At 36.4% G+C, this 26,935-nt stretch overlaps 1 protein-coding gene across 1 annotated transcript; it reads right to left on the bottom strand.

Annotated features, from left to right (window-relative positions):
* Window positions 1-23,062: 23,062 nt before the first annotated feature.
* LOC104587692 (WRKY transcription factor 28-like) lies at window positions 23,063-25,122 on the bottom strand. Its single transcript, XM_010245403.2, has 3 exons — window positions 24,528-25,122; window positions 23,943-24,086; window positions 23,063-23,638 (listed from the first exon to the last, which is right to left on the bottom strand). Exons 1-3 carry the CDS (start codon window positions 24,986-24,988, stop codon window positions 23,260-23,262), a joined length of 984 nt encoding a protein of 327 aa, XP_010243705.1. The 5' UTR covers window positions 24,989-25,122; the 3' UTR covers window positions 23,063-23,259.
* Window positions 25,123-26,935: the final 1,813 nt, after the last annotated feature.

A 26,935-nucleotide genomic window follows, 5' to 3' on the forward strand; every position in this document is an offset into this window, starting at 1 on the left:
GGGTTTTAGGGTTTTAAGGCTGTCATTTACATGTAAACCAAATCAAATGATCAAATGGATGAAATAAAAGGAATGATGGGTTGAGAAAGATCAGTATCAAATTGGAATTAGACACCCTCATCTTTATGTGCAAAATTTAATATACTTTTTTCTTTACAAAAATGAGAGCATCACTAATCAATTTGAAGCATGTTTATCTTACTGCTGCCCAAACACACATAACAATCCAGATAGGATTTCAAATCTGTAAAAAGCATAATAGTGAAGGATGAAAATATACTGGATTCCTAATTTTACTTATAAACAGAATTGAACTAAACCAGTAGATAGGTTTAAAAGAAGGATCAAATAAAGATTCACAAGGAGTTGATTTTCCCTGTTAGTGCTTTGACAAAGCAGCTGGGTTGCTTCAAACAATAGTATTTGCAATATTTACTTTAACCAAGCAACCACTTGAACCATAAAATCTTGATTAATTTAGCTAGCATAAAAACAATAAAGTTATTTAACATTGCTACTTAAAACTCAAGTAGATTTGTCACTTAAGAAGTTGATGAAAAATGCTACCAGGGTCTATCATAGGACAGGAGTTGAAGAGAATGCATATGGTAAATAGTATACCAAGTCAAGAAACCACTAGATCAAGAATAGAACAGTTGCAAAAGCAAGATGGTCCCTTCAGAAATAATTATAAGGCCATTATCCAATGTTGGTCCCAGCCATCTGGAGGGGTGGACTGGATATGGACCCCTATCCCACATTTCCACACTTGCCAAAACCAAGATAATCTAATCCATTAGCTGATTCGTACAAGTGATCAGAAATTATGTTGTGGAGTTTGTTTTTGGATAAAAGGCTCAAATAGGTAAAAGAAGAAAAAATATGAGGCTCCAACATTTCAAGGACCTTGTTTGAGAATAAAGAAATCCTTTGCAACAAAGAAATTGATAGCCTAGAATCTTCATACTTCAAAGAGTCATAGATGTTAAACATCCATTAGAGCATACAAAGTGTAGGTAAGGTAAAGGCTAGGTTGGGGAAGTGGTCTCTTTGAAAGACAGAGAAAGACCGAGGGTCAAGGGGATGGGATCTCAAGCTAAGGTGTCAAGCTAGGATGATAGAGTTAGGAATCAATGATAAGGGTGCTTGATTACTGAATGAATTTCATTGTGAGAAGGATCTCTATTTATGGGGGAGATCCCAAGATCCTAAAAGGAAGGAGCTAAATGTGCTCGTTTCCTACTAAGAAAGGGAATATTGGATTTGCTGTCAGTCATTAAGGGCACTGCTAGGGTTTCACCATGTGTCCCTATGTGGATCTTTTTGAGGATTGACTTTCCTTTTACTTGGAGATTCACATATCCCACATGTGCTACTACCCTTTTGTGTGTCTTTCTTAACCAACGCGGCACTAATGACGTCACCATCTGGCAAACAATGTCTTACTAGACTTGTGGCACCCTGTCACTTTTGTTCCTTCAAAGTTACGCATGTAGGTAGCATCTGGGCTCAGTTCTTGGTGAATTGGGGTGCTGTAGCGGCTGAGAGTTTATCACAGGGCCGAGTGTGCGCGAACCTCATCGCAAGTTTGACCCAGGTTTACTTTGGTTTGGGTTTAGGAAAAGGTTCACCGCAAGCGTGTGATGACCCATGGGTTTATCGTAGACCTATGATGCGCTGTGTGTTTATCGCAGAAAGAAGATTAGCTGCAACTTGATCGCAAGCATCCATGTGGTGTCAATGCGGTGTTTGTTGTGCTCTAAGGGACTAGACTAACACTATATACCTATACAAAGGCATTCATACCTTAAGCCTGAAACGCAAGCCACCCAGATTAATCAAGGTATTACCGACATCACCATTTGTTATTTTATCATCTATTAGATCAATGGTTTCTATCCTTGAATCATCATCAGAGGTATCAAATTTAGCTTCCACCATGTCCTCTTCTTCATCACTGAGAATTAAACGTGAGTTTTCTTGATTTGGATCATGATGTTGTAGTTTAGTGACATTCTCTAGAACCTAATTTGATGATCACTAGCCATTTTGTAGACTAGGAAAATCAAACAAGACTACATACTTCTTTTTGTCAAGCAAAGGTTTTGCAATAGCAAAAGGTACCCTCCCGCATAACATATTTCGTCATTTATCATATATAAAACAAGAGCCTAAGACAACTATTCAACAAGAAGTTCCGTGTTATTGTGGTTTTAAGTGTTGTAGGTTATAAAATACAGGACGTGTATAAATGCGATTTAACTACACAAGAGTTGTATTGGAGTATATCAGATTAGAATGAAACAAATGCACTGCAATGTATTAATGAAGAGATAATGGGTCAATAGAATCTGTTGCTTCTATCTTATGCCATCTTAGAGTCTTAGAGGCAGGTTATGTTGGTTTCAAACTTCAATTTAATCATTGAATTTCATGCTTCTTGTCTCAAAAAATGTAGGAACATGTTAAGAAAATTTGGACAAAATCAGTTAAATACTACAATTTTGGGGTATTTTAAGCAAAATCAATAAAATATGCAATAAATATATAATATGAGTAGTCGATCAAGACTATAGTCAGTCTTGAATTCCAAAAGATTTCAGATTTAGAAATGTAGAAGAAAGGAGAAGAAAGCAGAAGTCCACAAGGGTTTTGAAAGGAGGGATAGATCGAATGAATCTGCCGCCACCACTCTCTCAATATTTATAGGTTATGTTCACTAAATGTAAGAAAGGGCAACCCTTAATGCTTACATGGCAAATAAAACAAATAATAAATTGAAATAACAAGCTGTCTAAGATAACTACCAACTAACACTGACATAACTAACAAAGGTTACATGTGTTGTCATACGAACACAGTGGGGACCACAGCCGTGGGGCCCACATCAATGTTCTCTACACTCCCCCTCAAGTTGGGAATAGATATTTGTCATTCCCAACTTGCATAGGTCTGCCTCTAACTTGAGGGGCTCAATCTCACTATTATTATTCCCTGTCACTACAATATCATCCACATATACAGCAAGCAAGGTCAAAGAAGAGTTCACTCTTTTAACGAACATGTATGATCTAACTGGGCTTGTACATAGCCGAATTTTCCAAGGGCTAGTCTGAATCTATCAAACCAAACTCTAGGGGACTGCTTTAATCCATACAATGCCTTATTCAATCGGCAAACCTTCTTACCTATCTCTGTATCATAGAATCTAGGGGGCAACTGCATGTAGACCCATTCCTATAAGTCTCCATTCAGAAAGGCATTTTTAACGTCTATCTGGAACAAGGGCTGAGAATAACTTGCTACAAGGGCTAATAGAACTCGAATAGTGGTCATCTTGTCTACTGGGGCAAAAGTCTCCAAGTAGTCTATACCATAAGTCTGAGTAAACCCTTTTGCAACAAACTGGTCTTTGTACCTTTCAATGGAGCCATCAACATTATGTTTCAGAATAGATACCCATCTACATTCAACTGGTTTCTTTCCTTTGGGTAGGCCAACTAGCTCCCAAGTATTATTTTTCAAAAGGGCATCCATTTCAACTTTCATTGTATCTTTCTACTTTGGAACTAATAAGGCTTCTTGCACTGTTCTGGGGATAGGAATATCAGCAATGGAAGTGAGAAAGGACCTATAAGAGGGAGACAGGCGATCATAGGATAGAAACTGGGAAATACAGTGAGCTGTGGATGTGGTGCAACGCCGTTTCCCTTTCCAACATGCATCTTTCGTATGCTTGGGTTTGCAATGTTCACATACTAGATCCCGTTTATCTATCTTCTTCATGTCCCTTTTTGTATCACCCCCAAACTTAGGTTTAACTGCTACCCGGGCTGGGGGGAAGGGCTGGTGTTGCATCGTAACCTTTCTCCTGGTCTCTTCACTATGCACCAGGGAGTAGGCTTGAGATATGGTCACACTGTCTCTTGTCAGTATCTGCTGTCTCACAATGTCATAATCTGAATTCAGGCCAGCCAGAAATTCAAACACCCTATTGGTCTTGACTTGCTTTCTATGAGTCTATGCATCTTTTGGACTTTCCCACTCAAGAGTCTCTAGATGGTCAATTTTATGCCACAAGGATTTCAAGGTAGAGAAATAAACAGAGATTGGTTTCTCTCCTTGTTTAAGGTTATTCACCTCACACTTCAGTTCATAGGCTCTAGCAATGTTAAGGGATTGGGAGTAGGTCTCTTTTATGACATCCCGTATCTCCTTGACTGTCTTTGCCCATAAGTAATTTTGACTGATATGTGGCTGCATAGAGTTGCACAACCATGTCATAACCAAGTAGTTCTCCTTAACCCACTTGGTATACATTGGGTCATCCTTGGAAGGTTCTTTCACATCTCTCAATAGGTAGCTAAGTTTTCCCCTTCCTCCAATAGCCATCATGGCTGATTGGGCCCATTCCAAGTAATTGGATCCATCAAATCTCACAGTTGTAATCTGAAACGTAGTCTCAGACATACTACCATAACTGTTATTCCCAAAAACACCTTCTTCCAAGTAGTCGATCAAGACTACAATCAATCTTGAATTCCAAAAGATTTCAGATTGAGAAAAGTAGAAGAAAAAGGGAGAAGAAATGAGAAGAAAGCAGATCGAATGTTACATGTGTCGCTGCCACTGCCACTGCCACTCTCTCAATATTTATAGGTTATGTTCACTAAATGCGGGAAAGGGCAGAATTGCCCTTAATGCTTACATGGAAAATAAAACAAATAATAAACTGAAATAACAAGCTGTCTAAGATAATTACCAACTAACACTGACATAACTAACAAATGTTACATGTGCTATCATATGAACACAGTGGGGACCACATCTGTGGGGCCCACATCAGTGTTCTCTACAATATGAATTTACAAAATTTATATAGATTAACTATATGTAAAGGTCATTCTTTGGTGCAATGGTCAAACTAACAAGAGTGAGAAGCATATAACAACTACTTTGTTCAAAGATGAGGGTGCAATGGTCTACAGTTCTGCACTCCTAAGCGTTTACACTAGTACTACAAATAAAATTTGCATTGTAAATTCGTCTTCTAGAAGATGGGATTGCCTTGGCCGAGGCTTTAGGTACACTTACACAGTATTTGTCTTCTAGAAGATAAAGAAATAACTTATTTAGTTCTTCTACTCTAGCTTTTATCAGAGTCCCTAACAAGAATGGGTTATGGGGATACCTAGTTGGATTGTAGCTTCTCTTAAAATGGTATGGACCAAAGTTGGTCTCCATTGTGAACAAGAGTGGGGACTGATTGTGCTAAATATTTTAGTACTATACCCTTTTTCTTTTATTTTTTTTTTGTCTGTTTGCCTTTTATTTATGCTTCTTGGAGTTTGTTTCTTTGACTTCTGAAATTGTTCTCTATTTGCTACTTTGTAGTGCTATCATGAAGGTGTTCCAATTCTCATCATCCTATTCTTCCTTTTTTTTTTTGAAAAAATGTAACTATTATATTAATTAAAAGGGCAAAAAGTGTGTGTGTGTGTGGGGGGGGGGGTCATGGGCCGGGTCGCCTGATGGCCCAGTTGGGCTTGGTCATGTAATTAGGCCCATGAGCCTGACCTCGGGCCTAACACAGTAAGCCCGACTGTGTTATGGGCCGGGCTCGGGATTTGTCAAAAAAGCTTGGCCCGAGCCTGGCCCAGCCCGACTCAGCATTATATATTTTATAAAATACATAATATGTATTTTATATATTATATAAAATATATAAATAATATAATATTTATTGAAATATATATATTTATTATTTAATATATACATTTTTTTCTTTATAATTTCTCTCTCTCACTCTCTCTCTCTCTCTATTCGGCCGCTTCAGTAGTAGTAACAATATGGGCTAAATTTCGGGCTCGGGCCCAAGCCCGGGCTTTGGGCTTTTTATGAGGGCCGGGCTCGAGCCCAAGTTATAGGCCTGATGGTCGGGCCAGGCTCGGGCCTTAAAAAAATCTGTTAATACAGAGTGAAAGCCCGGCCCGGCCCATGAACAAGTCTAATTGCGATGTGGGTGACCAGGGTTCAAATATTGGAAAAGCCTTTTTTGTATATGCAGGGTTAAGGCTGTGTACATCTATTCCTCCCTAGGACCCTTCATTTGTAGGAACCCTGTGCAGTGGCTAGCCTTTTCAATGTCTTTAGAAATAACCCCATTTAATTGGAATCTGTCAATTAGATAGCATTCCGGATATGACACATGCAAGCCTTCCACTAGACTATTAAATGATATAGACTTAAAAATACCCCATAAAACTATATTTTATTGGTTTCCTAAACTAATTCCAGATGCCAAAGAAAATCCTTAATCTCCTATTACCTGACCAAACAGCAACACAGTAGTGGGATTTCCTAGTTAAAAGGCAACTTTTTTTGTCTGGAATGCTTGTTGAGCCAGTCCACATTGTAAGATGATGCCCTCCCACTTGACCAATTGACCTGGAACTCTAAACATGGATAATAAATTCATGGAATCACCATATACCCAAAATCCAGGCCAACAAAAGAATTGGATGATTACTAAAATATATAAAAATAAAAAAGATTATGAGAGAAATATGGTTGGCTGGCTTGTTCTCTAAGTAGAAGCCACTAGAGTATTTTAAATTTTAAAATAAATAGGAAGTTATCCAAGTGGCCATTTCCTGATGATTAGTAGAAAGGTGATGGTTTTGTCACTGATGCTCCTGTCCCATAGTAGAAACCCAACAAGCTCAACCAGTCTATCTTCAAGAGCCATTGGACTGGTATCATTTATGACACTTTTTTTTTTTTTCTTTTTGTGTGGCTACTCTAGAACTACTTTGTGTGTGGTTGATAACAGATTTCATATACCCTTACTGCAATTCGTAATAATGAATACCATTTTTATTAGAAGAAAGAGGTAAAGGGAGACATTACTAGATCTACTTGCTAACACCTCAGCACCACCACTACTCACACAATGACACAAAAAAGAACATATTTGCAAGGTTGTGCATACATGGAGGAGAGGGATAGTGGAATAAGGTACAACCTAAGGGCACATTGTTCAAACCATTGTGAAGCAAAATTGGTTTAGAACTGAGATCCTAAAATACATGGAAAGCAGTTATAAAGTGTACAATTTGCAAATATTTTGATGGGTTGAAGGCATGAGTCGAATGTCTCATATATAGGGCAAAAGGGTGAGAGTTTTTCACTCCTAGTTAATATGGAACTTGCCCACTCCCTTTAATAATTTGTGAAAACATTTTTCCAACATCCAATGTCACAAACTCATGAGTTTACATTAAATGAATATCCATTTCCTCTTTGACTAGATGAGGCCATTTTATCTTCTTAAAAACCACACATAATACATCTCTTTCATAACCCTGCAACATGAATTGGTCATTTAAGGTACAGTAATAACAAAAATTATGTTCACACGAGAGCGTGAGGCGTTAGCAGAAAAGAAAGTATCACCGACAATCCCAAAGACCTTGGCAACAAATGTGAGGCCTCCAGTGGTGTAGTTGCCTTCGTTGGTGCATTGAAGAAAGGTCTTAACTTGCTGTCGTGAATAGACAACCTGATCTTCATTGATATTGAGTTCCCAAGGCCCACATCTGTCTATTTTCAAAACTCAGAAGAATTGTTTGTTTCGGTCGTTCCCAATGAGATAGAGCCTCTACTCAAACCAAAAACCACATCACCAAAATTTCCAAAAATGAAACATAAGCACGTAGTAGAAATAAGCAAACAATGATGAAATTCAAAAATCATTACTTGATGAGTTTCCTAGAGTTTAAGTTTCTCGAGAGAACATGAGTGAGTGCACATCAATATCCTGGTCGTTTGCCGAAGCATGCATGAACGAAGTTAGTGTTCACGAATTAAGCTTCGAACTCTCCAATTTTGCCATGAAAATGATTGAACATGAGCTTGAAACACCTAAAGTGTCGCTACTTTGTATCTCTCACTCATTTTCCACCTTTTCCAGTTAACTGAGAAAAATAGAGGAAGGAGATGGTGACTTGTATTAACACTACCGAAGTTTTGCTTTTAGGAGAACATTGGATCCCTTCAAGGACTGATCTCCGGTCATTAATATCAAACTACGAGGACTCAGTTCGTCAGGACTCAGGAATAGGACCAGCAGTGGAATTCGCTTTTTTTTTATTATCGGTCATGGAATTTTGGTCAAGTTACGATCCATGATGGTAGAAACGAAGTGTGTTTTTGAGATCCCGATAAACAAAAGAATTATAAGTCAAAACTTTTAAAGGGACGCGAGGAAGGGCACGAGGAAGTGTCATAAATTGTGGTTAATATCAAAAATGGCTTTCTAGATAGGCACTTTTATCAAATGCCTTTGCCCTAAAGCCTCTAAATATAAAGCTTTTTATTAGTGATTCCCAAAATCTCTCTCTTATTTAAAATATTCATATTAATTAATAACTAATTAAATATGATTAATATTTAATCTAACCCATATTCAATGTATTAAATAGTGTTATTACCAAAAATTAATAAATACGATTAATAAATTACCAAAAATTTAATAAATGTTGTTATTAATTAACTCATAATGACTTTTTAGTTTTTAATTAGCGAAATATTTAACATGAATAAATTTTAAATAGTTAAAACAACGAAATCTGATTATCAATTTGAGTAATTGGTAAGGACACTTTTTAGTTTTTAATTAGAGAAATATTTAACATGAATTATGAAACCCTAGTTCACTAGAAATCTGATTATCAATTTGAGTAATTGGTAGAGCATCCGACCTATTAATGGTTGGATCATTAGTGACAATATCAGGCCCACAGTTAGGGGACGTAAGTGGGGATTCCAGTACGTCATCAGAAGCTGGAAGTGGAATTACCAGCGAGTTTCTTGTATCAGCAGTCTCAAAAGATAGAAATGGGAAGCTTTGCTCATAGAAAATTACATCTTGTGAAGCAAAAATTTGCTTGGTGTTTAGATCATATAGGCGGTAACCCTTCTGGCCATGTGGGTAGCCGATAAACACACATTGTCTTGACCGAGCGGCAAATTTATCTCTACCATGCTTAGAAGTGCTTGCATAGCATAAACACCCAAAGTTTCACAAATGTTGATAAGAAGGTGTCCGGTCGTGAAGGTACTATAATTGATTATAGTAGGTTTCTTGCACAAATATCTTAGATGCCTTTTGTAGGTTCATGGGAGTTCAAAATTTGTGGATCATACACAAAATTTGAAGGTACTATAATTGATTATAGTAGGTTTCTTGCACAAATATCTTAGATGCCTTTTGTAGTTTCAAGGGAGTTCAAAATTTATGAATCATGCACAAAATTTGTTTGGCCAAATTGAAGGGAGTAATGGAAGTTTAGGAGGGCAAAATAAGGGCACGATTTGTTGTTGAAGTAAAACTTAATTAACAAATAAAAATAAAAAATAATACATAGTAGGACCAAATTTCATTAAAAAGAGAACATACTGTTCTCTTTGCAAAATTCTCTAATCAATTAGGAAACTAATAGTAGGGTTTGGTGCCCTTCCACAGTTAGGGTTCAATGTTCATCAACACTGGACTGTGATCAGAACCTGAAGCAACTTCCACAGTTAGGGTTCAATGTTAATCAATTTGATCCTTGATTAACTCCCTTGCATCCCTATCATTCGACCATGTAAATGCATTCCCTTTACAGTCCAGATCGATTAAGTCAAACTCATCGATCATATCAGCAAAACCCCTACAAGTTACTCCTAGGGGTGCAAGTCGGGTTGGCCCGAGTTAATAGTTTACACTGTTTCATGCTTAGGTTTCGGATTGGGCCCATTGAAATTTTGACAAAATCCGAACCCTAATCCGCAAAAGTTGCATCCCTAACTCCTCCCTCCTTTTGATCCTTCCAGCTTATCATGCTTTGTTAGCAACTCTCAAAATATCAAAGCATATCGTATCTTATTGTATGAACCTAGCAATAGGGCTCATCTTTGGCATTAGATTCTTTTGTCATGTTAAATAATAGTAGTAGCTAGTTAATAACAAATGGTAGAATATGGTTATGAACTGAAAGTTATTAATTTTAGAGTGACCAAATTCTTTCTTTCATTTATATTTTATTAATCATTACTAAATTTAATTAATAAAAATTAATACTCGTGTATTAGTTTTTATAATTTTATGCATTTCAAATTATAAATTTTATTTATAATAATTAATAATTGTTATAAGAGTTGATAATCGATAATAACTGGACTATATAATTATGTATTAATTTTTATACTAATTTATATTAAACTTTTATTAATAGATACTATTTTTAAATAGAATTTAAAAATTAGTTTTACAATTAATTATTATTGCAAGATGATTTTTGCATTATTTTTTATTAAATATTTATTATTTATTATTAGTTGATGTTATTTTAAGTTAATTTTACATGGAATATATTTTTAATTAATTAGCATTTATTCGCAATTTTTATTACTTTAAGTGTGTTTTATTAATTTTATACTGATTTATGTTTATTAATAATAATTTATTTCTATGAATTGTAAATTTGCTAAAAATATTGTTATGATTATGATTATTGATTTAAATATATAGATTATTACCTAGTTGTTTTTGTATTATTAATAAACATTTATTATTTTAAAGTAAAAAAAAAATATGGCGAGGGCTTGTGTAATGGCTTGATGAGACCTCACTATGTAAGAAGTACAAACATGCAAAATGAGTTTGTCTGGGTCTAACCGCCCACCTAAGGGTGTCAATGGACCGGTTTTGGACCCGTCCAGTCCAAAATCAATTTGGACGGATTGGACAGACCAACAAGACATATTGGATTGGACGAATTCATTCCAAAATATTTATTAGATTGGATTGGACCTGATCTGTCTGACTGTTTGTAATAAATTTATATTGGATTGGATTGGATTTAAGCCAATATCTGATCCATTGATATAAGATAAGAATAAAGGTGTCAATGAACCAGGTTTGGATTCAAACTTATATAAATTAAAAAGAATTCGAACAGATTGGATGGTCCAAATATTGAATTGGACTGGTCCAAATGATCCAAAATATTCATTGGATTGGATTGAATATGGTCTATTTGTAATGGACTTACATTGGACTGGATCCGATTGGACCAAATCCGGTCCAATTAACACCCCTACACCAACCCAACTCCCGAACAGTCGGTAGAAACAGGTGTTCTAGCAAAAGAAATTGAAAACCACATACTTGATGGCTAACAAAGCAAAGCTAGAAACGTGTATATGGATGCTACTAATAAAGTGAGGATAGAAATGTAAAAACCAAGAGATAAAAAATTTAATTGTAAAAAAATAAGTAAATCTTGAAAAAACAATTAAATTGTAGAAAATAGAATAGAAAACTACGAACAACAAGATTAGAGAATTAAAAAAAAAAGGAAAAAATTGGACTTATTGACTGATCAGGTGTGTCTAGGACACTGTGTTTAAGAAGAATTTTGCCTCCTTTGAATCAAATCCGATTCAAGGTTTCTTGCTCTAGGATTCAATAGCCTTGATGGGTCCCAGTAGCCGTGCATTTAGAAATATTGGGTCATACAAACTGCAACAATCTTCCAACTTGATGGATGCAATTCAACTCGATTAATGCACTGTATGGGAATGGGAAAATGCCAAAAATAAGTGTAGAAAAAGTAGGAGAGAAGAATTTTCTTTCTTGTGTGTGTTGAGCCTCAAATGTCCTTCCTTGGGTATACATAGATGACAGAAAAAACACTTTGAATTGAAAAGTCATTTAGAGTAAGAAAAGCATTTAAATTAAAAAAAAAAACTATGTAAAAGAATTTTGGATAAATTACACATGTGTTAGAATTTGTAAGCATGTGAAAAAACAGAAAAAGACAAAAAGACCCCTATAGAAATTTTTATCACATACACTAAAAATTAAAGAAATGCAATAGTGTGATCCCTAGGTTCCATGATAATAAAGCTGTTTCGAGTATATGAAGCAATAAAAATCAAAACTAAAAGAGTATTGTTGTCCTCTCCTTTTCTAGTAGGAGTTCAAGGGTTGGCTCTGGTTCTCTTCTTCAATGAAAAAAGGAGCATGGTTAAAGGCTTAAAGCTGTCTATGAGTATAAGAACAAAAAACAATCAAAATAGAGGGAGTGCAGTTGAAGTATAAGAACAAAAAGGGCAAAAGACTTGAACATACTTTGGTTTTCATAGAATGACTTAAAGATAGCTTGTGTTTTTCAAATAGACTTAAATATACCTTGTGTATTGAACCAACTGGACTTAAACATGCCTTCTATTATTAAAATACTAATAATTGTTAACATGGGACGCTACTAGGTTACTTATTTAATTTTCGAAAAATCTTGTTTTCTCAGCTTCCATCAAAGATGATAAAATGATGCAACATGCAAGTCTCTCATGAAACAAATTACTTGTTTCCGTCTTCATAAAATGAGTTTGGATGTTTGGGTGAAGTTAATGAAGCCATAAAGAACTAATTGGCTTGTAATTCTCAATCAAATGAGGAGGTTTAACATCCCCTGCTTTTTGAGGTGATCTCCCCCACGTTGCGGTATGAAGATCTTGATATCTATTCAACAAGGTATCTCACACGAGATAGTTAATCGGTTCTGTTTCACCCTAAATCACTTTTTGGACAAAAATCGTTGATTTGGTCAACGACCCACTGATCTGGGCGATCAAACTATCAACTCAAACAACAGTTTTTGGTCGCTTCTTATTTTTTAAGTCAGAACAGGTTGTTCGTTCAAACTAGACAGTCCGACCGTTCAACCCAGGAACTGGTCTCCAAACGGTTCCTTGTCTGGTCTGGTTTTAAAAACCTTGATGATAGCATACACCATCCCACAGCACATCCCCACCATAGTTAGTTGGGGTGGGAAAGGGAGGAGGGGACTTGCTGAGAAGTTCAAATCAGCCCCCCATAAGATTTCCTCCCACAACATCCCACAGCACATCCCCGCCGTATATTGGGAACATCTCCCAATGATGATCGATGTGTTGTGGGACGTTGTGGGGGGCAATCTTGTGGGAGGCTGATTTGATCTCGTTGCTGAGATGATAAGTTGAGAGAGTTAGGAACAGTATAAGGCAAAGGCTAAGAAAGCTGTGCTGGGGAAGGGGAGAAGAGAGAAATTTGGCTCCTATTAAATTGTAGGTATAATCACATCTTTACGATGGATATTAATGCTATCTCATCCAACATTTATGGAATTGGGATCTGCTCCTCACATAGTGTGCCTCACACTGATCTCCCCATGAATGATAAATTTAAGGACGGGAGATGTTTCCGATGTGCGGCCAAGACATGCTGTGAGGTCGATGTGAGGCATGCAGTGTGAGGAGCAGATCCAGGCCCACATTCATGTATTTTCACAAAAACAAAGAGAAATGGCCTCATCATCCATAGTAAAATGTGATTGTACTTGCAATTTAATAGGACTAGAAGTTTTTACATGGGATAAAGGAGAGGCCCGATAATGTGGCCTATTTTGTTGGAAAAATTACTCTCAGCTCACTGTAGAATTCTGAATTACAGCCCCCCATAATCTATTAGTAGCCCCCTATAAATCGCATTCTGCCCGTGGATTTGGCATCAATCCATGGTCAGGATTCATCCCCCCTATACGGTGGGGCTAGAGAATTTTAAGCTGGGTTGATCAGTCATTCTCCCCTATTTTGTTTTATTTTATATTCTCCCCTATAGGGGGCATTTAATAAGCCCCTGTTTGATGCATTTTTCCTCGCAGGCTATCAGTTGTTTAGAAGCCCAACAGCCTACGTTTTCGTCTTTTCCCGTTTGGTTGGGGAAAGATCTAGCCACCAAAAGACTCCACCCTAAAAAGATACGAAAAGTTCGATTCGATCTTATTTCGAAAAGTTAGAAATGGAGTTTTTTGCCTTTTTTCATCTCGTCTTTGTGCGGAAATATGCACTTCTAACCAAACAGTTTGTGGGCTGCCAAAATCATTTTGTAAAAGCCCACAGTTTTTTGACTGTCAAATCTTCTAAATCATCTTTCAAAAAAGACTTGTCAAGCGACACCTTCGTCCATCTAAGCTATTGGAAGATCCACTAAAAAAACTTGCCAAATGGAACCATAGATCACTCTTACATTCAAATAAACTCAAAATCATAAGACAGACATTTACGTAATTTGCCAATGATAGATATCTTTATGAAAGTTACTTATACACCCATGTCCCTCTCCCTAATAATTCTTCTCCCAAACGCTTATAGCTCAAGTGGGAATTTGATGCGAACAGACAAGATTGCATGAACCTGGCTACTTGACCAATCACGAGTGAAACACACCAGTGCTTTGTGCATGTGTGGGTCCTATGTAGGGGTGGCAAATGGGTGGGTTGGGTTGGGTAAGGGTTGAATATCAACCCACCCATATTGACCCACTAACCCACCATGACCCATCACCAATCATAGTTAAAGAATCATAACCTACCCTAACCCTAACCCACCCATATTGACCCCTTGACCCATCCATGTTGACCTTTAACCACCCTCACCCATACTAACCCATCTATCCTCACTTATAGATACAAAAGTGGGTCGGGATGGCCCGTATATGCAAAATTATAAATTTTGAGAGAATAATCTCTCTCAAGACTGTCATGTGACAAAAACGAGTCAAGTCAACCCGTATACTCGAAAATGAAAATATTGTAGATAAATGCAGAAAATTGAATGAAAAAAAAACCAAAAAATTGTAGAAAAATTCAAAAAAATTATGAAAAATACTAAAAAATTTTAGAAAATTCAGAACTTTTGCAGAAAAAATCAGAAAATATGAAAATAAAAATAGAAAATTGTAGGAAATGCATGAAAAACACCAAAAATGCAAAAATTATGGAAAAAAGCACCAAAAATTGTAGAAAATACCAGAAAATTTTAGAAAATGTATTAAAATACCAAAAAATGAAAAAATGCAGAAAAATACAAAAAATTACAAAAAATGCAGAAAATAACAGAAAATGCAAAATAATGCATAACTTTTATAAAATTTGTTTCGCAAAAGTACTTTTATCTACAAAAGTACTTCTATAAAAGTGCTTTCATAAAAGTACTTTCATAAAAGCACTTTAATAAAATGCTTTATGCGCTCATAAAAATGCTTTCATAAAAGTACTTTTATAAAGTACTTTTATAGAACGGCTTTTATGCTTTTATAAAAGTGTTTCCATAAAAGTGTTTTTGTGTAAAAGTGCTTTCATAAAAGTACTTTCATAAAAGTGTTTTTATAAAAGTGTTTTTATGTAAAAGTGCTTACATAAAAGTACTTTTACAAAAGTACTTTTGTAAATGTACTTTTATGCTTTCATAAAAATGTTTTCGTAAAAGTACTTTAATAAAAATGCTTTCATGTTAAAGTACTTTTGTAAAAGTATTTTCATAAAAGCATTTTCTACAACTTTTGTATTTTGAGATTTGGCGAGTATAGATAGAGCGACCCAACCCATCTTGACCCTAATGGGTACCCTCGACCCAACCCACTCTAATCCTTTTCTACTAAACCTAATGGGTTGCTCGACCCATATGGACCCACTAATAAATTGGGTGGGTATGAGTGGGTCAAATGGGTTGAGGTCAAGTTTTCCAACCCTAGTCCTATGTGTATGAAACACTACTACACTAGTAGACCTGGCAATTGGGTTGGGTGGGTCGGGTTCAGGTTGGGTCAATATACTTCGGGTTGATTTCGGGTCAGGTTGACTTCGGGTTGGGTTGTCAAATGCTAGACCCTAACCCTAAATGTTCAGGTTAGGGTTGACCCATGGGTCAATTCGAGTCATCCCAAAAAATAATTGAAATTAAAAAAAAAAGAAAAATTAAATGAAAAATGTCAAAATTAAAAGAATTAACCTTAAAATTCCAAATGTAAAATAAAAAACTTGGAACATTTAATAATTTAAAGAGTAAACAATAAAAAGTAAAGACTAAATAGAAAAAAATTAAAGAGTGAAAACTTCTAACAATGCATAAATAATCTCAATTAGACTTAACAAGGTTGACCCATGACCCAACCCAACCCTGTTTTTCGGGTCGGGTTGTTTTTGCGCTCGGGTAGCTAAATATGAGACCCTAACCCTGTTTTTTCGGGTTGGGTTGGTTCGGGTTCGCGAGTTGGATCAACCTTTTGCCAGGTCTATACACTAGCATTTTTATTGGTAATTGGTCAAGGTTAAAAGACTTTCTTCTCACCAGATCTCAAAGCACACATGCGACCCCCTGCAACATAAACATTGCTCCGGACAAATTTCCATTTTGGACAAACTAAGGGGTGTTTGGTTCATGCAGTAGGTTCTTTACTAATATCGACCAACCATCAATAGAAAAGTGAGAAAGGTGTTTGTGTTTTCATGTACAAACAGAGCTAAAATTTGGGTGGACTTCCGTTGATATTTGCCAAAATTTGAATTATATTGCCAGTCCAAGGGGCCAGGCCCAATGCTATGTAAATTCTTCAAATCAAGTACCTAATGTACCTAATTTTCGATATGACAAACCAAACGCCACCTAAATTATCTCACTAAAAGTAAAATCCATTGGATTTAGACCCACACCCAAACCCTACAAACATTCAGAAAGAAAATATAAAAAAGGGTTTGAATGGATTACTATATATTTATCTAAGATGGTCCAAATTTTGAATTATAGCCGTATAAAGAGAGACCTACATGGGGCCTTATGGCTATTGGCCATTGACTCCGGTTCGCGTGTAATGGGCTATGTGACCCAATCAAAGACTGAATTGGTCAGTGATCTGTGATCCTCCCCATCCCATTGGGCACTCTACCCTGCAATTCCACGGTTTTAAACCACAGAATCATGGCATGACTATTGGAAAAACGGGGTAAATGTTTGGACAAGTGGCATCAATGTCTCTCCTTGATCAATTAGACATTTAAGTTTTCAAGGAAATTCACAAAATTCGTTAAGAATTTTCTCTTAACTTCCTCCTGTTTTTCTCTTCTTTTCTATCAAACAAAAAATATGTACAACTCTGATGCATATCCTTTTCTACCTGAAGATTCAGCCAATGGGGCCGTTCTAAGAAATCTCTTGCAACAAAAATACAGAGAACAAGAAGATTAGCTGCTTAATTCCTGGGCGGTCGAACCATCAACTTGGACAACGATTTTTGACCATTTTTATTTTTTAAATCAGAACAGGCCCGTTCCATTTTAAAAAGCTTGATCCATGAGACTAGTATTGCGATAATTAATGACACTACCTAATTTGTGCCCTTTGTAACAATCAGATAATGACACAAATTGATATTTTAAGATACATTTAAACTAGGAGTTCAGATCTCTTGCAAGTAAAAATTCTGCACACATGGCATTTAATCGTACATTGAGAATATCTCCGTATATGTATATTAAATTTATAGGAAGATGTTCCTAATGTGCAATTTAAATACCCATGCTTTACTGTGTGTGTAGAGTTTTTGCTTGCAGGAAATCCCGTGTTTAAATTAGGGATGTCAATGGATTAGGTTAATTGAAAAGCCCGCGATGACCTAATCCAACCCATCAACCCTTTTTGATTTGGATTGAAGTTGAGGTGACCCATATTAAACCCAACCCGTTGACATTGCAGCATTGAAATATTCAGGTTGGCTTCCATAGGTAGTCTTCATTTAGCCAGTCAGTTTTTGATTTGAGTTGGGTGAGGTTTGAGTTGAGCCACTTTATTTATTGATTTTGGCTCAGTTTGGAAGGAGTGAATATAAATATGTAGAGTGTAAAACATTGTATTTTGTATTATTTTGTATATATTTGTGCTATACATATTTGTATTTATATTCCTTCAAAGATTCAGTTTAGATGTATTTGTACATATTTGTATTTTGTATATATTTTTATTGTATTTGTATATGTACGAATACAAATACATATTTGTATTTGTACTTGTATTTGCACTTTATGCGGCTTTTGGGCCTTCCCATAAAAAAGTTGTTTTCCATTTTAGGTTCAGTTTGGAAAGAGTACAAATACAAATAGGTAGTGCAAATCTTGTATTTTATATTATTTTGTATATATTTATACTGTACATATTTGCATTTATACTTTTTCTAGGCTCAATTTTGAAAGAGTACAAACACAAATATATAGAATGCAAAACCTTATATTTTATATTATTTTGTATGTATTTGTACTGTACATATTTATATTTGTACTCCTTCCAAACTGAGCCATTTTATATGAGTTTCTATTCAAAATTTGTATTAGAAACATACAATTTATCCGTGTACATATATACTTGATATCGAATTTGTTGAAAAGTTGAGAATGACAATAAATCCATAAATTTCGTTTTATTATTCTTTTTGCAATATTTTCTGGTTGCCTCTGAATTTAATAAAAAAAGGCCATTACGCAATTTGGAGTCTTGAGAGGGGTCGGCTGACATGTTCTTAACCTTTGACATTTTATTACACAAAGTGGCTGCTTTCACACTCCAATCTGCATTTTCATGTTTCACAGTCTGAGATTTTATCATTACACCAATTAATTAACCTTTGGCCTCTGAATTTAATAAACTATAAAATAAATAAATAAATGATATATAGATTGACTGGGGTACTTCTAGTTTTTGAAGTGGGAAAACAAAACCAGGGGCACAAAAATTGCTGACAGTCTGCCTTAGCTGTCATGGGTGTTGAAAGAGAAATTTCCAAAAGATTCTGAATTAAAAAAGAGGAGAATGACGGTTCAGCCCAGGGTCAGAATTTTTAGGCCGAAAATACAATTGGGCGAGTGTCAGTTTAGAATTGATGTTAATTTAGGACCGCCATTGGTGTATAGAGTAGGGTTTTTAACATTTTAAATGTTTATGATTCTGCAATAGAATTCAGAAATCTGCATTGGACTTATCTGTATTTTTCCGAAAAAAAAACTTATATCCAAGAGTACTGATGGTACATGATAATTTTTGTAGGGATAAAATAATCACCCAAATGCCTGTACTTATTAAATGGGTCTCGAATTATTGAAATGCTGAATGGTACATCTTTTAAATTTGGAATCTTTTCCACATTTCACTTTTGGCTCTTATTTTAGCAGTTGTAGTCAAATATATACATAGTTTTCATTTTATTTAACGATAACCGTCGGACTACTTGTCAAATGGATAAATTAATAAGCATTTTAAGCACCTATAATATGACATTGAATAAATCAGAATGACAAAATCCGAATTTATATAGTTAGGACAAGGCTCTTATTTTAACTGCAAAAAAGAGATAAATCCGGAGTTTCAAATACAGCCCAAGTATGCTAAATTTACAGCTTAAGTATATAATAGTATTGAAGTGCAACATTAACAGCACAAAGGTGCAAGGTTTACAACATTTGGTGCTTTCGCTGTACCAACACCTTGAAATGCGTTTTCTAGGGGGTTAATTAGTTTTCATTTAATGACAACCTTCCAAACTACTTATCAAATACATAAATATTTGACACTGAAGAGAACAAAATGGGACAAGGCTTAAATGATAGTGATGAGAGTACATAGTATAGTAGTACTGGAGGACAACAATAGTTTACAGGAGTTCACATCTCTGCCCCATAATACATCCTCGCAGTATATTGAGAATATCTCTATGATGGCATCATTGGTTCTGGTATTATCATCGGAAGATATTCTCAATACATGACAGGGATGTGCTATGGGGCATTGTGGGGTAGGACGTTGTGGGGTGGAGATGTGAACTCAGTTTACAGCATTTGGTGTTTTGTCTGTACCAGTGCAACGACACATATTTTATGCGGGAATTTTGGAGTGTATTTGACGACATCGTTTGTTTTGTTTTTGAAAATAACAACAATTGCCACATCAGCAAAAACATAATATATAATTTTTGCTGATGTGGCAATTATTCTTGTTTTCAGAAACAAAAACCATGTTATCGGACACCCCCCTTGGTCTGCAAATTCCAAGAGGTATGGCACCAGTTTAGAGGTCATGACCTTTGGCATTCCTAAACCGGTACTGTTTCTGGGATTCAACCATGGAACTGAGATTAATCTTGACATGGGCCATTTTTGGTGGCCCACTTTGAGGCCCAACTTGATATATTCCAACCTGAATTTCGGCAGATATGTTTGGGCCCAATGACCTGGGCTGCTTCCGCGCATGAGATCTGTTGGGGCCTACTAGGTGGCCCGGGCTGGACTACTTGTATAAAAAGGGTCAAAGTGAGGGAGGATGGCTTAGAAGATGATTAAAGTGTATAGACAGGATTATCTCTATATCACACTCTCTATTTCATTGATTTTAAATACTCAAGTAAGGCTTTACTTAGCTGCTTTATCTCTCCTATTAGAGAATTTCTTGAAAAAAAAATACTTAGGTCTCATTTGATTCGCAGGAATATATAGGAGTTTGGAATTGAAATTGGAATAGGTTATTCCGATTCCAACTGTTTGGTTGGGAGGAATCGGAATTTTATTCCTATTCCTTTTGTAATGGTATTCTCCAATTTGAGGAAATGGTTATTCTCAGCCACCCCTTTTGGGAATGAAATCTCTTTCCTGCTGATTTTAATTTCCATTCTCATTTTTGCCTGAACCAAACAGACTACGGGAATAGAGTATTTCGATTCTAATTCTGAAGGATTTTGATTTCGATTCCAATTCCGCTTCTAAAAAGCTACACGCGATAGCTAAGGAGCACTAAGCCTTTTAAATTATTGAGTTCCACTCAAAGCATCTCCTATCCTTTTTGAAGTTAAATCAAGCAGACAACAATACTGGGAAGTTGCAGCTTTGACAGGGACGCTAGTCGTCCACATAAATGTAGGAGAACTGGAGAAGCTACCTACAAACAGCTCTCAATAAATCAAGCCTGTCTAGATTTGGGTGTTTAGTCATTGTATTAATGGGGAAAGGGTTTCTGTTTGTGGACATAACAACTTTTGTTTCTTATAATTTCCACAGTTTTTTTTGCATCGTGAGGGTCGAGGTGGCCAATTTGAATGAGCGTTCAACTGGATGCCCGAATATAGCAATACTGAAAATTCTCTGGTTCATGTCCTCCTCTACTTATTGCATTAATTTTTTCCCATTTGTGCAAAGCGAATTGAACATCTGTGGATGTCTTCACAAATAGAAGAGACAAGAAAGAGACTATTTATACCACATGGCAGAGTCTCTTAGGCTGAAAGCCTGAGACTTTATGGGTAAAGAGGGGCTGATGAGATGGTGGAACGCATTCAGATCATTGTTCACGTTACCTCAGCTGCTTTTGTATTCATCTAAGCATGGTTTCAAAAAACGATTTGGAAACAGAACCATTTTGGCTACCGGTTTTTGGATCGATAGTTCGATCATCCAGTTTGAACGAATGGCCTATTCTGACAAACAATAAAAAATGGCTAAAAACCGTTGAACTGGTCGATGGTTCAATCACCCGGGTCAATGAATTATTGACTTTTTCAACGGTTTTTGACCAAATACCGAATTTGAGATAAAACGGAACCGATTGCCTAAATAATTCCCGAGTCAAATGGTCTGACCATCCAGATCAACGGAAATTCAAAAACCATGCATCCAAAATAACTTGCAGAATTAAAGGATTTAGGAACCCTCTAGGAGGGCTGAGCTGAAGATTCAGCCAAGCTGGTACAGCTGCTTTGAACTGCTCCGACTCTTCATATAATTGATTGAAAGTTGATTTGGGGGGCTCATTTGGGAGGACTTCAGCTTTGATTGAACTGCTTTCACTTATCCGCTTTGAATAAACTACTAAAACTAGCTTCACCGGAAAGTCATTTTCTTGGCTGAATTAATGAAAGCATATCGGGGCTTCCGTGTTTTTCACCAAACATATACAACTTAGTTTTTCCATATGAGACTTACCCTGCAAAGCTAGAAACCGCTGCATAAAAGTCTAAAAATCCTCCCAAATGAGCACTTGGGCTCTTCGGATTTTTCACCAAACATAACTTATAGACTGTCTGTGTAAAGCCCACCTTCGAAATCCAGAAGCCTCTGCGCTTCAGCCATCCCAACGGGCACTTTAATAGTTAAATGGAGGATTAAAAATGGCTTAGCTAGACACAACTCCTAATAGCATGGAAAATTCACATATAAAGTTTTTGATAGGAGAAGTAATACCAAATTTGTGTGGATTATAAATCTTAGTTTTGCATGTAAATTTGACATAAGAGACTATTAATTGACACCACTTCAGATAATTAAGGCCCATCATTATCTTTCTTCTTATCAATAACCCCCAACCTCCCCACTACCCCACCCCCTAACCGGCCAACCCACCCAATAAGCCCTACTTCAATATCTTAATATAACCCTAACCAAGTCAACTACCTTCCCAATTCAATCTTGATTGCAATCCCACCCCCTTCCATCAAGCAAGTAATTTCTCATTAGGCTCAGTTTGGAAGGAGTACAAATATAAATATGTAGAGCATAAAACCTTGTATTTTGTATATATTTGTACAGTACATATTTGTATTTATACTCTTTCCAAATAGAGCCTTAGACTCTATTTTGGAAGGAGTACAAATATAAATATATAGAGCGTAAAACCTTGTATTTTGTCTTAATTTGTCAGTCCCGGTGAACTGGAGACAAAATCATACACATCTGGCTGAACTATCTATCATGGTTGAACACGCTAGTGTTCAATACAGCTGGGTCCCAGAGTGAACACTGGTGTATTCAACCGTGATAAGTATAGTTCAGCCGGGTGTGTATGTTTTTGTCTCCAGTTAATCCGTTGTCTTAATTTGTATGTATTTGTACTCCTTTCAAACTGAGCCTTAGTTGCAGTTGTAGCAAAGTAGATATTTGTATTTGTACTCTTTCCAAATAGAGCCTTAGTTGCAGTTGTAGCAAAAACATGCACCTTCTCATCAAAAGCCCTATTTTTTTAAACCTCTCTCACAGCACAGACCCATCTTCTCCAATTTGAGTCCTCCTTTCCTACATTTACAGTCTGATCGGACTGCATTTCTTTCATACACAAACAATGCCATTCACTTTTCTGACAGAAGAATAATTCAAGTGGTTTTGTAAAAATAAGTACATTAATTTTATTCTGTACTCCAATAAGATGAATCTGATTCTCCATGCATACCATACGGGCATTGTTTCATCTGTCCAATACTAACTCAGTGTACAAAATATGTGAAAAAACAAAATAGAACACAATATATGAGAGATAGATAGATAGATAGAGAGAGAGAGATGAACTGACAAAGTGGAAGTTGTTTCATGGTTGCTGTCTATGGATGAATGAGGGAACTATGTCTTGTAAAAGGCCATAGTCGGGAAGTTGGAGCTGCTGAATATGAGGAATATGATGATGAGTTAGGTTTTGTTGGAAGATGGAGCCTGTGCCTCCCTGGTTATTTGTCGAAGGCAACTGAACCAGTAGTTCTTGTGGGAACATTGACCCAGCTGATGGAGGCACTGCTAACATGGAAGGAGTCATCATTCCAGTACTACTAGTGTTGTGTCCTCGAAGTGTTGCTGGGCACTGATGGGTATGCTGACCTTCATATGTAGTGATCACGATCGATGGATCTTGGACTGATCTCTCCACACGTTTCTTCACCGAGCACTTCTGGCTAGTGCACCTGTAGTAGCTTCTGCTTCAATGATAGTGAAAAGATTAATAAGAAAACTTGAAAACTCTCTGGGTTAATCTAAAACTTCGATCAAATTAAGAAACTACTGTAAGTTGAGTCACACAACGTTAATGTCTCTGAAGTTGCAGACTTGCAGACATTTCAATCAAATCATCAACCAGGTCCCATAATTTACAGTTTTCTAGATTAAGAGTTCAAATCTAATTATCTTAGATAACACCCAAAAGGGAAAAAAATTAAGAGTTTTTTCTGTTAATTCTGTGTGGGTTTATCTACAGAGAGTTGATCAGTTGAAGAAACAAACCTTGGATAAGGGCTGTTCTTTACTGCCTTCTGCCCATATTTTCTCCATCTGTATCCATCCTCAAGATGATCAACTTCGCTCTTAGTCATGAAAGCAAACCTTGGCTCCCTTTGCCGTTTCTCTCCTTTCTTCTTGGGCTTGTTCCTGATGGTTTAACCAAAAAAGGTCAAATTCAAGCACGACTCATCTATTAAGAAGCGAAGAACACCACATCTAGATCGAGTTTCAATTCCATGATAAATAATCCGACCCAGATGATCAATTAGGGTCTTCATAGCGTGTTTGATCAATTGTTATTGCATTCAACACTGTCATTTCGAGAGATCTCTAGAACAGATCATAAACAAATATGAAGATCGTTTTTAGTTCCTACTGTTTTTAGGAGATAGTGAATAATTTTCATCTGGAGACAATAAAAAAATCGAAAAAGAAAGATATTTCAGTGGTTCACGTAAGCTTGAGAATCCTCAGCAGTTCACATTTGGGAGAAGACCATCTACCAGAGGGTACTCAAAGCCCACGAAGAACCTTCTGGTGGTGATATAAAACCTTTACCAGGAATCCAAAAAAGAGAACAAAACCTACACTTTCTTAGATTTGTCCACTGCATCTTCAGACCCTTTCGGCTGCCGATCTTTCTTACTCTTCCCGGAATCTTCGCCTTCTCCTGCTGACTCCGAGGACGACGAGGAGACAGATGAATTGGGTGTCGCCGGAATGTCACCGGTCCCAACTGACTCTCCCGTACCAGCTCCCTTCTGACCGGCATCATCCACAGGGTAAAGCACATCCGGTGAAGAACAAGAGAAGTCGAAAGCTCTCGACAGTGTACTGTAATCCATTGCGCCATGTAAACACTCAGTGAAGCTCATGTAGGAAGGACCAAACCCAGGTAGATCGTTAGCTGATGAGTCTCCTAGCCCATGACCCGATTGATTATACATGGAAGGGTGATCAGCTGAGAAGGGAAAGCCGCTTCTGCCGACGTTGCGGTGATAGTCGTAAAATGGGTCAAGGTGGTAGAGATCTCTGGCCTCATCAGACATGGAAATCGAAGAAGAAGAGACACGGAGATGGCTCTGAAATAGAGCTCTGGTGAAGGTCTCAGGCTTTTGGTTTTATTATTGAGAGGAGGCTTTCAGAGAGAGGGTTGAGAATTTGAGAGCAAGCTTGAAGCTTTGAATAGTCTTTGATTGATCTCATGAAGCTGAAGCTGGCGATGAGTTAGCGGTGGCCACCGGCTATAGCCGGTAACGAGGCTCCTTGTGAATTGTGGTCAAAGTTTCAAACTCTTCTGTGGATTCGAAACATCAGGCTTACACGTATCAGATGGGCACCGGCATTTGACCGTAGCCGACATCAGACTTGGCACGTGAGAATCAATTCTTTTGTGTGTGTCCTGCTGACGAATGTCGACGTAGTCTATCTACAGAATTATAGTGATGCCAATGGCGCCAACTTATGGTTAAAATATTAAATATACATGGTATTTTTAATTTATTGGAATATTAAATTTATATTTACAATTTTATTCAAAAAATAAGAATAAAAGTTGACGGATCATAAGACAAACTAAACTATAGAGCTAGTCAATGAGAGAACAGTTATTTTGTTGCTAACAAGTGAAAGGCTGAATTTGGGTCTGAGCCTCTGGGATAGAGGGTTTGTATAGCCCGGGTCCCACATAACTTGCCACGTGTTCTATGATTCATGGACCCAGACCCACCATTGGATGTGTGACATTTGTCATATTTGTAGATTAAATGGTCCAAAAATCAGCCCTGCAAAGGAGATTATTTAACTTTAGAATTGACAGATTTAAAAATCAGCCCTGCAAGGAGATTAATTGGTCCCAAAATGTCTTCGGGAGAGTACAGAAAGTAAATAACTTTCCTCAATTTTAAGCTCAAAATTAAAATTATTTTCTTTAATACATACATAAAACCCCATTAAGCCATGAATAAATACAGGCCCACCTATATTTTATGTTTGGATATTAATTAATTATAATAAGGGGGATGGAGGATCAAATACTAGATTATTTGATACCATTTCAAGGAATCATTCAATCAAAATGATTAAGCTATTACATAAGGTTTCTGAATAGGTTTTTATTCCCAACCACTATTAAGTGAAACAATGCCTTACTCAAATTAAGGTTTTCCTATTATGAATTTTCAACATATTTACAAATATGTCTATATTTTTGCTTGAATATTCTTCAAAATAAAAAATAAGAAAATGATGCTTAACTATATACGCAATTTTACTGAGGGCAAGTTTGTTTTTGGTAAATGTTGGGGAAGGGAAAATTGATCAATGGAAAAAATGATTTCTATTGACCAATAATTCCACATTCTTTTTGTTGGGTATCACTTACCTCGATAAATTATACATTTCTCCTAGGTGGGTAAATAATTTTTCAACTTGAAAGGAAAATTATCGGCCCATGATGGGATAATGTTGTTCCTTCTAATTTTGTTCTTTTAAGAATAAAACAGTCATTATCTCGGTCACGTGAAAAATAAAAGAACACAGATGAATACTTACCTGGGTAAGTACATTTATCCAAATAAATAGCCAAAAGAAAAACAAACGGGGCCTAAAAGCATATGGCTTGTGTATTAGAATCTTCCCAATTATGTATAAAATTATATTTTGGCAAGAACTCAGTTTTTTGGTTGGAATTCTACGCATTCATTCTAGAATCGATTCTAATAATCCATCTACAGTCTAATTCTGGCAATCTGCACTACAGACTGGAAAAATTTTACAATATTAGACTTCAAAAACCAGATGATTGCCATTGATTCTTGTGTTACATTGTTATAATTCATTTAAAACTTAGGCTCACTTTGGTTTGCGGGAATAGGGTTTTGGAATTGGAATCGGAAAGGGTTATTTTGATTCTAACTGTTTGGTTAGGCGGATTCGAAATTCTATTCCCATTCCTACTAGACTAGCATTCCCTCATTTGAGGGAATAGTCATTCT

Source organism: Nelumbo nucifera, chromosome 3 (genome assembly GCF_055504915.1).
Source record: "Nelumbo nucifera cultivar China Antique chromosome 3, China Antique-T2T, whole genome shotgun sequence".
Taxonomy (NCBI): domain Eukaryota; kingdom Viridiplantae; phylum Streptophyta; class Magnoliopsida; order Proteales; family Nelumbonaceae; genus Nelumbo; species Nelumbo nucifera.

What these genes read in the sequence shown, in the direction of transcription:
- LOC104587692 (XM_010245403.2), bottom strand. Translation starts at nt 24,988, where the DNA reads ATGTCTGATGAGGCCAGAGATCTCTACCACCTTGACCCATTTTACGAC. An exon ending in GTGGACAAATCTAAGAAAGT is followed by an intron (nt 24,087 to 24,527) that starts GTAGGTTTTGTT and finishes TTAAACCATCAG; the next exon opens with GAACAAGCCCAAGAAGAAAG. An exon ending in AAGAACAGCCCTTATCCAAG is followed by an intron (nt 23,639 to 23,942) that starts GTTTGTTTCTTC and finishes TCATTGAAGCAG; the next exon opens with AAGCTACTACAGGTGCACTA.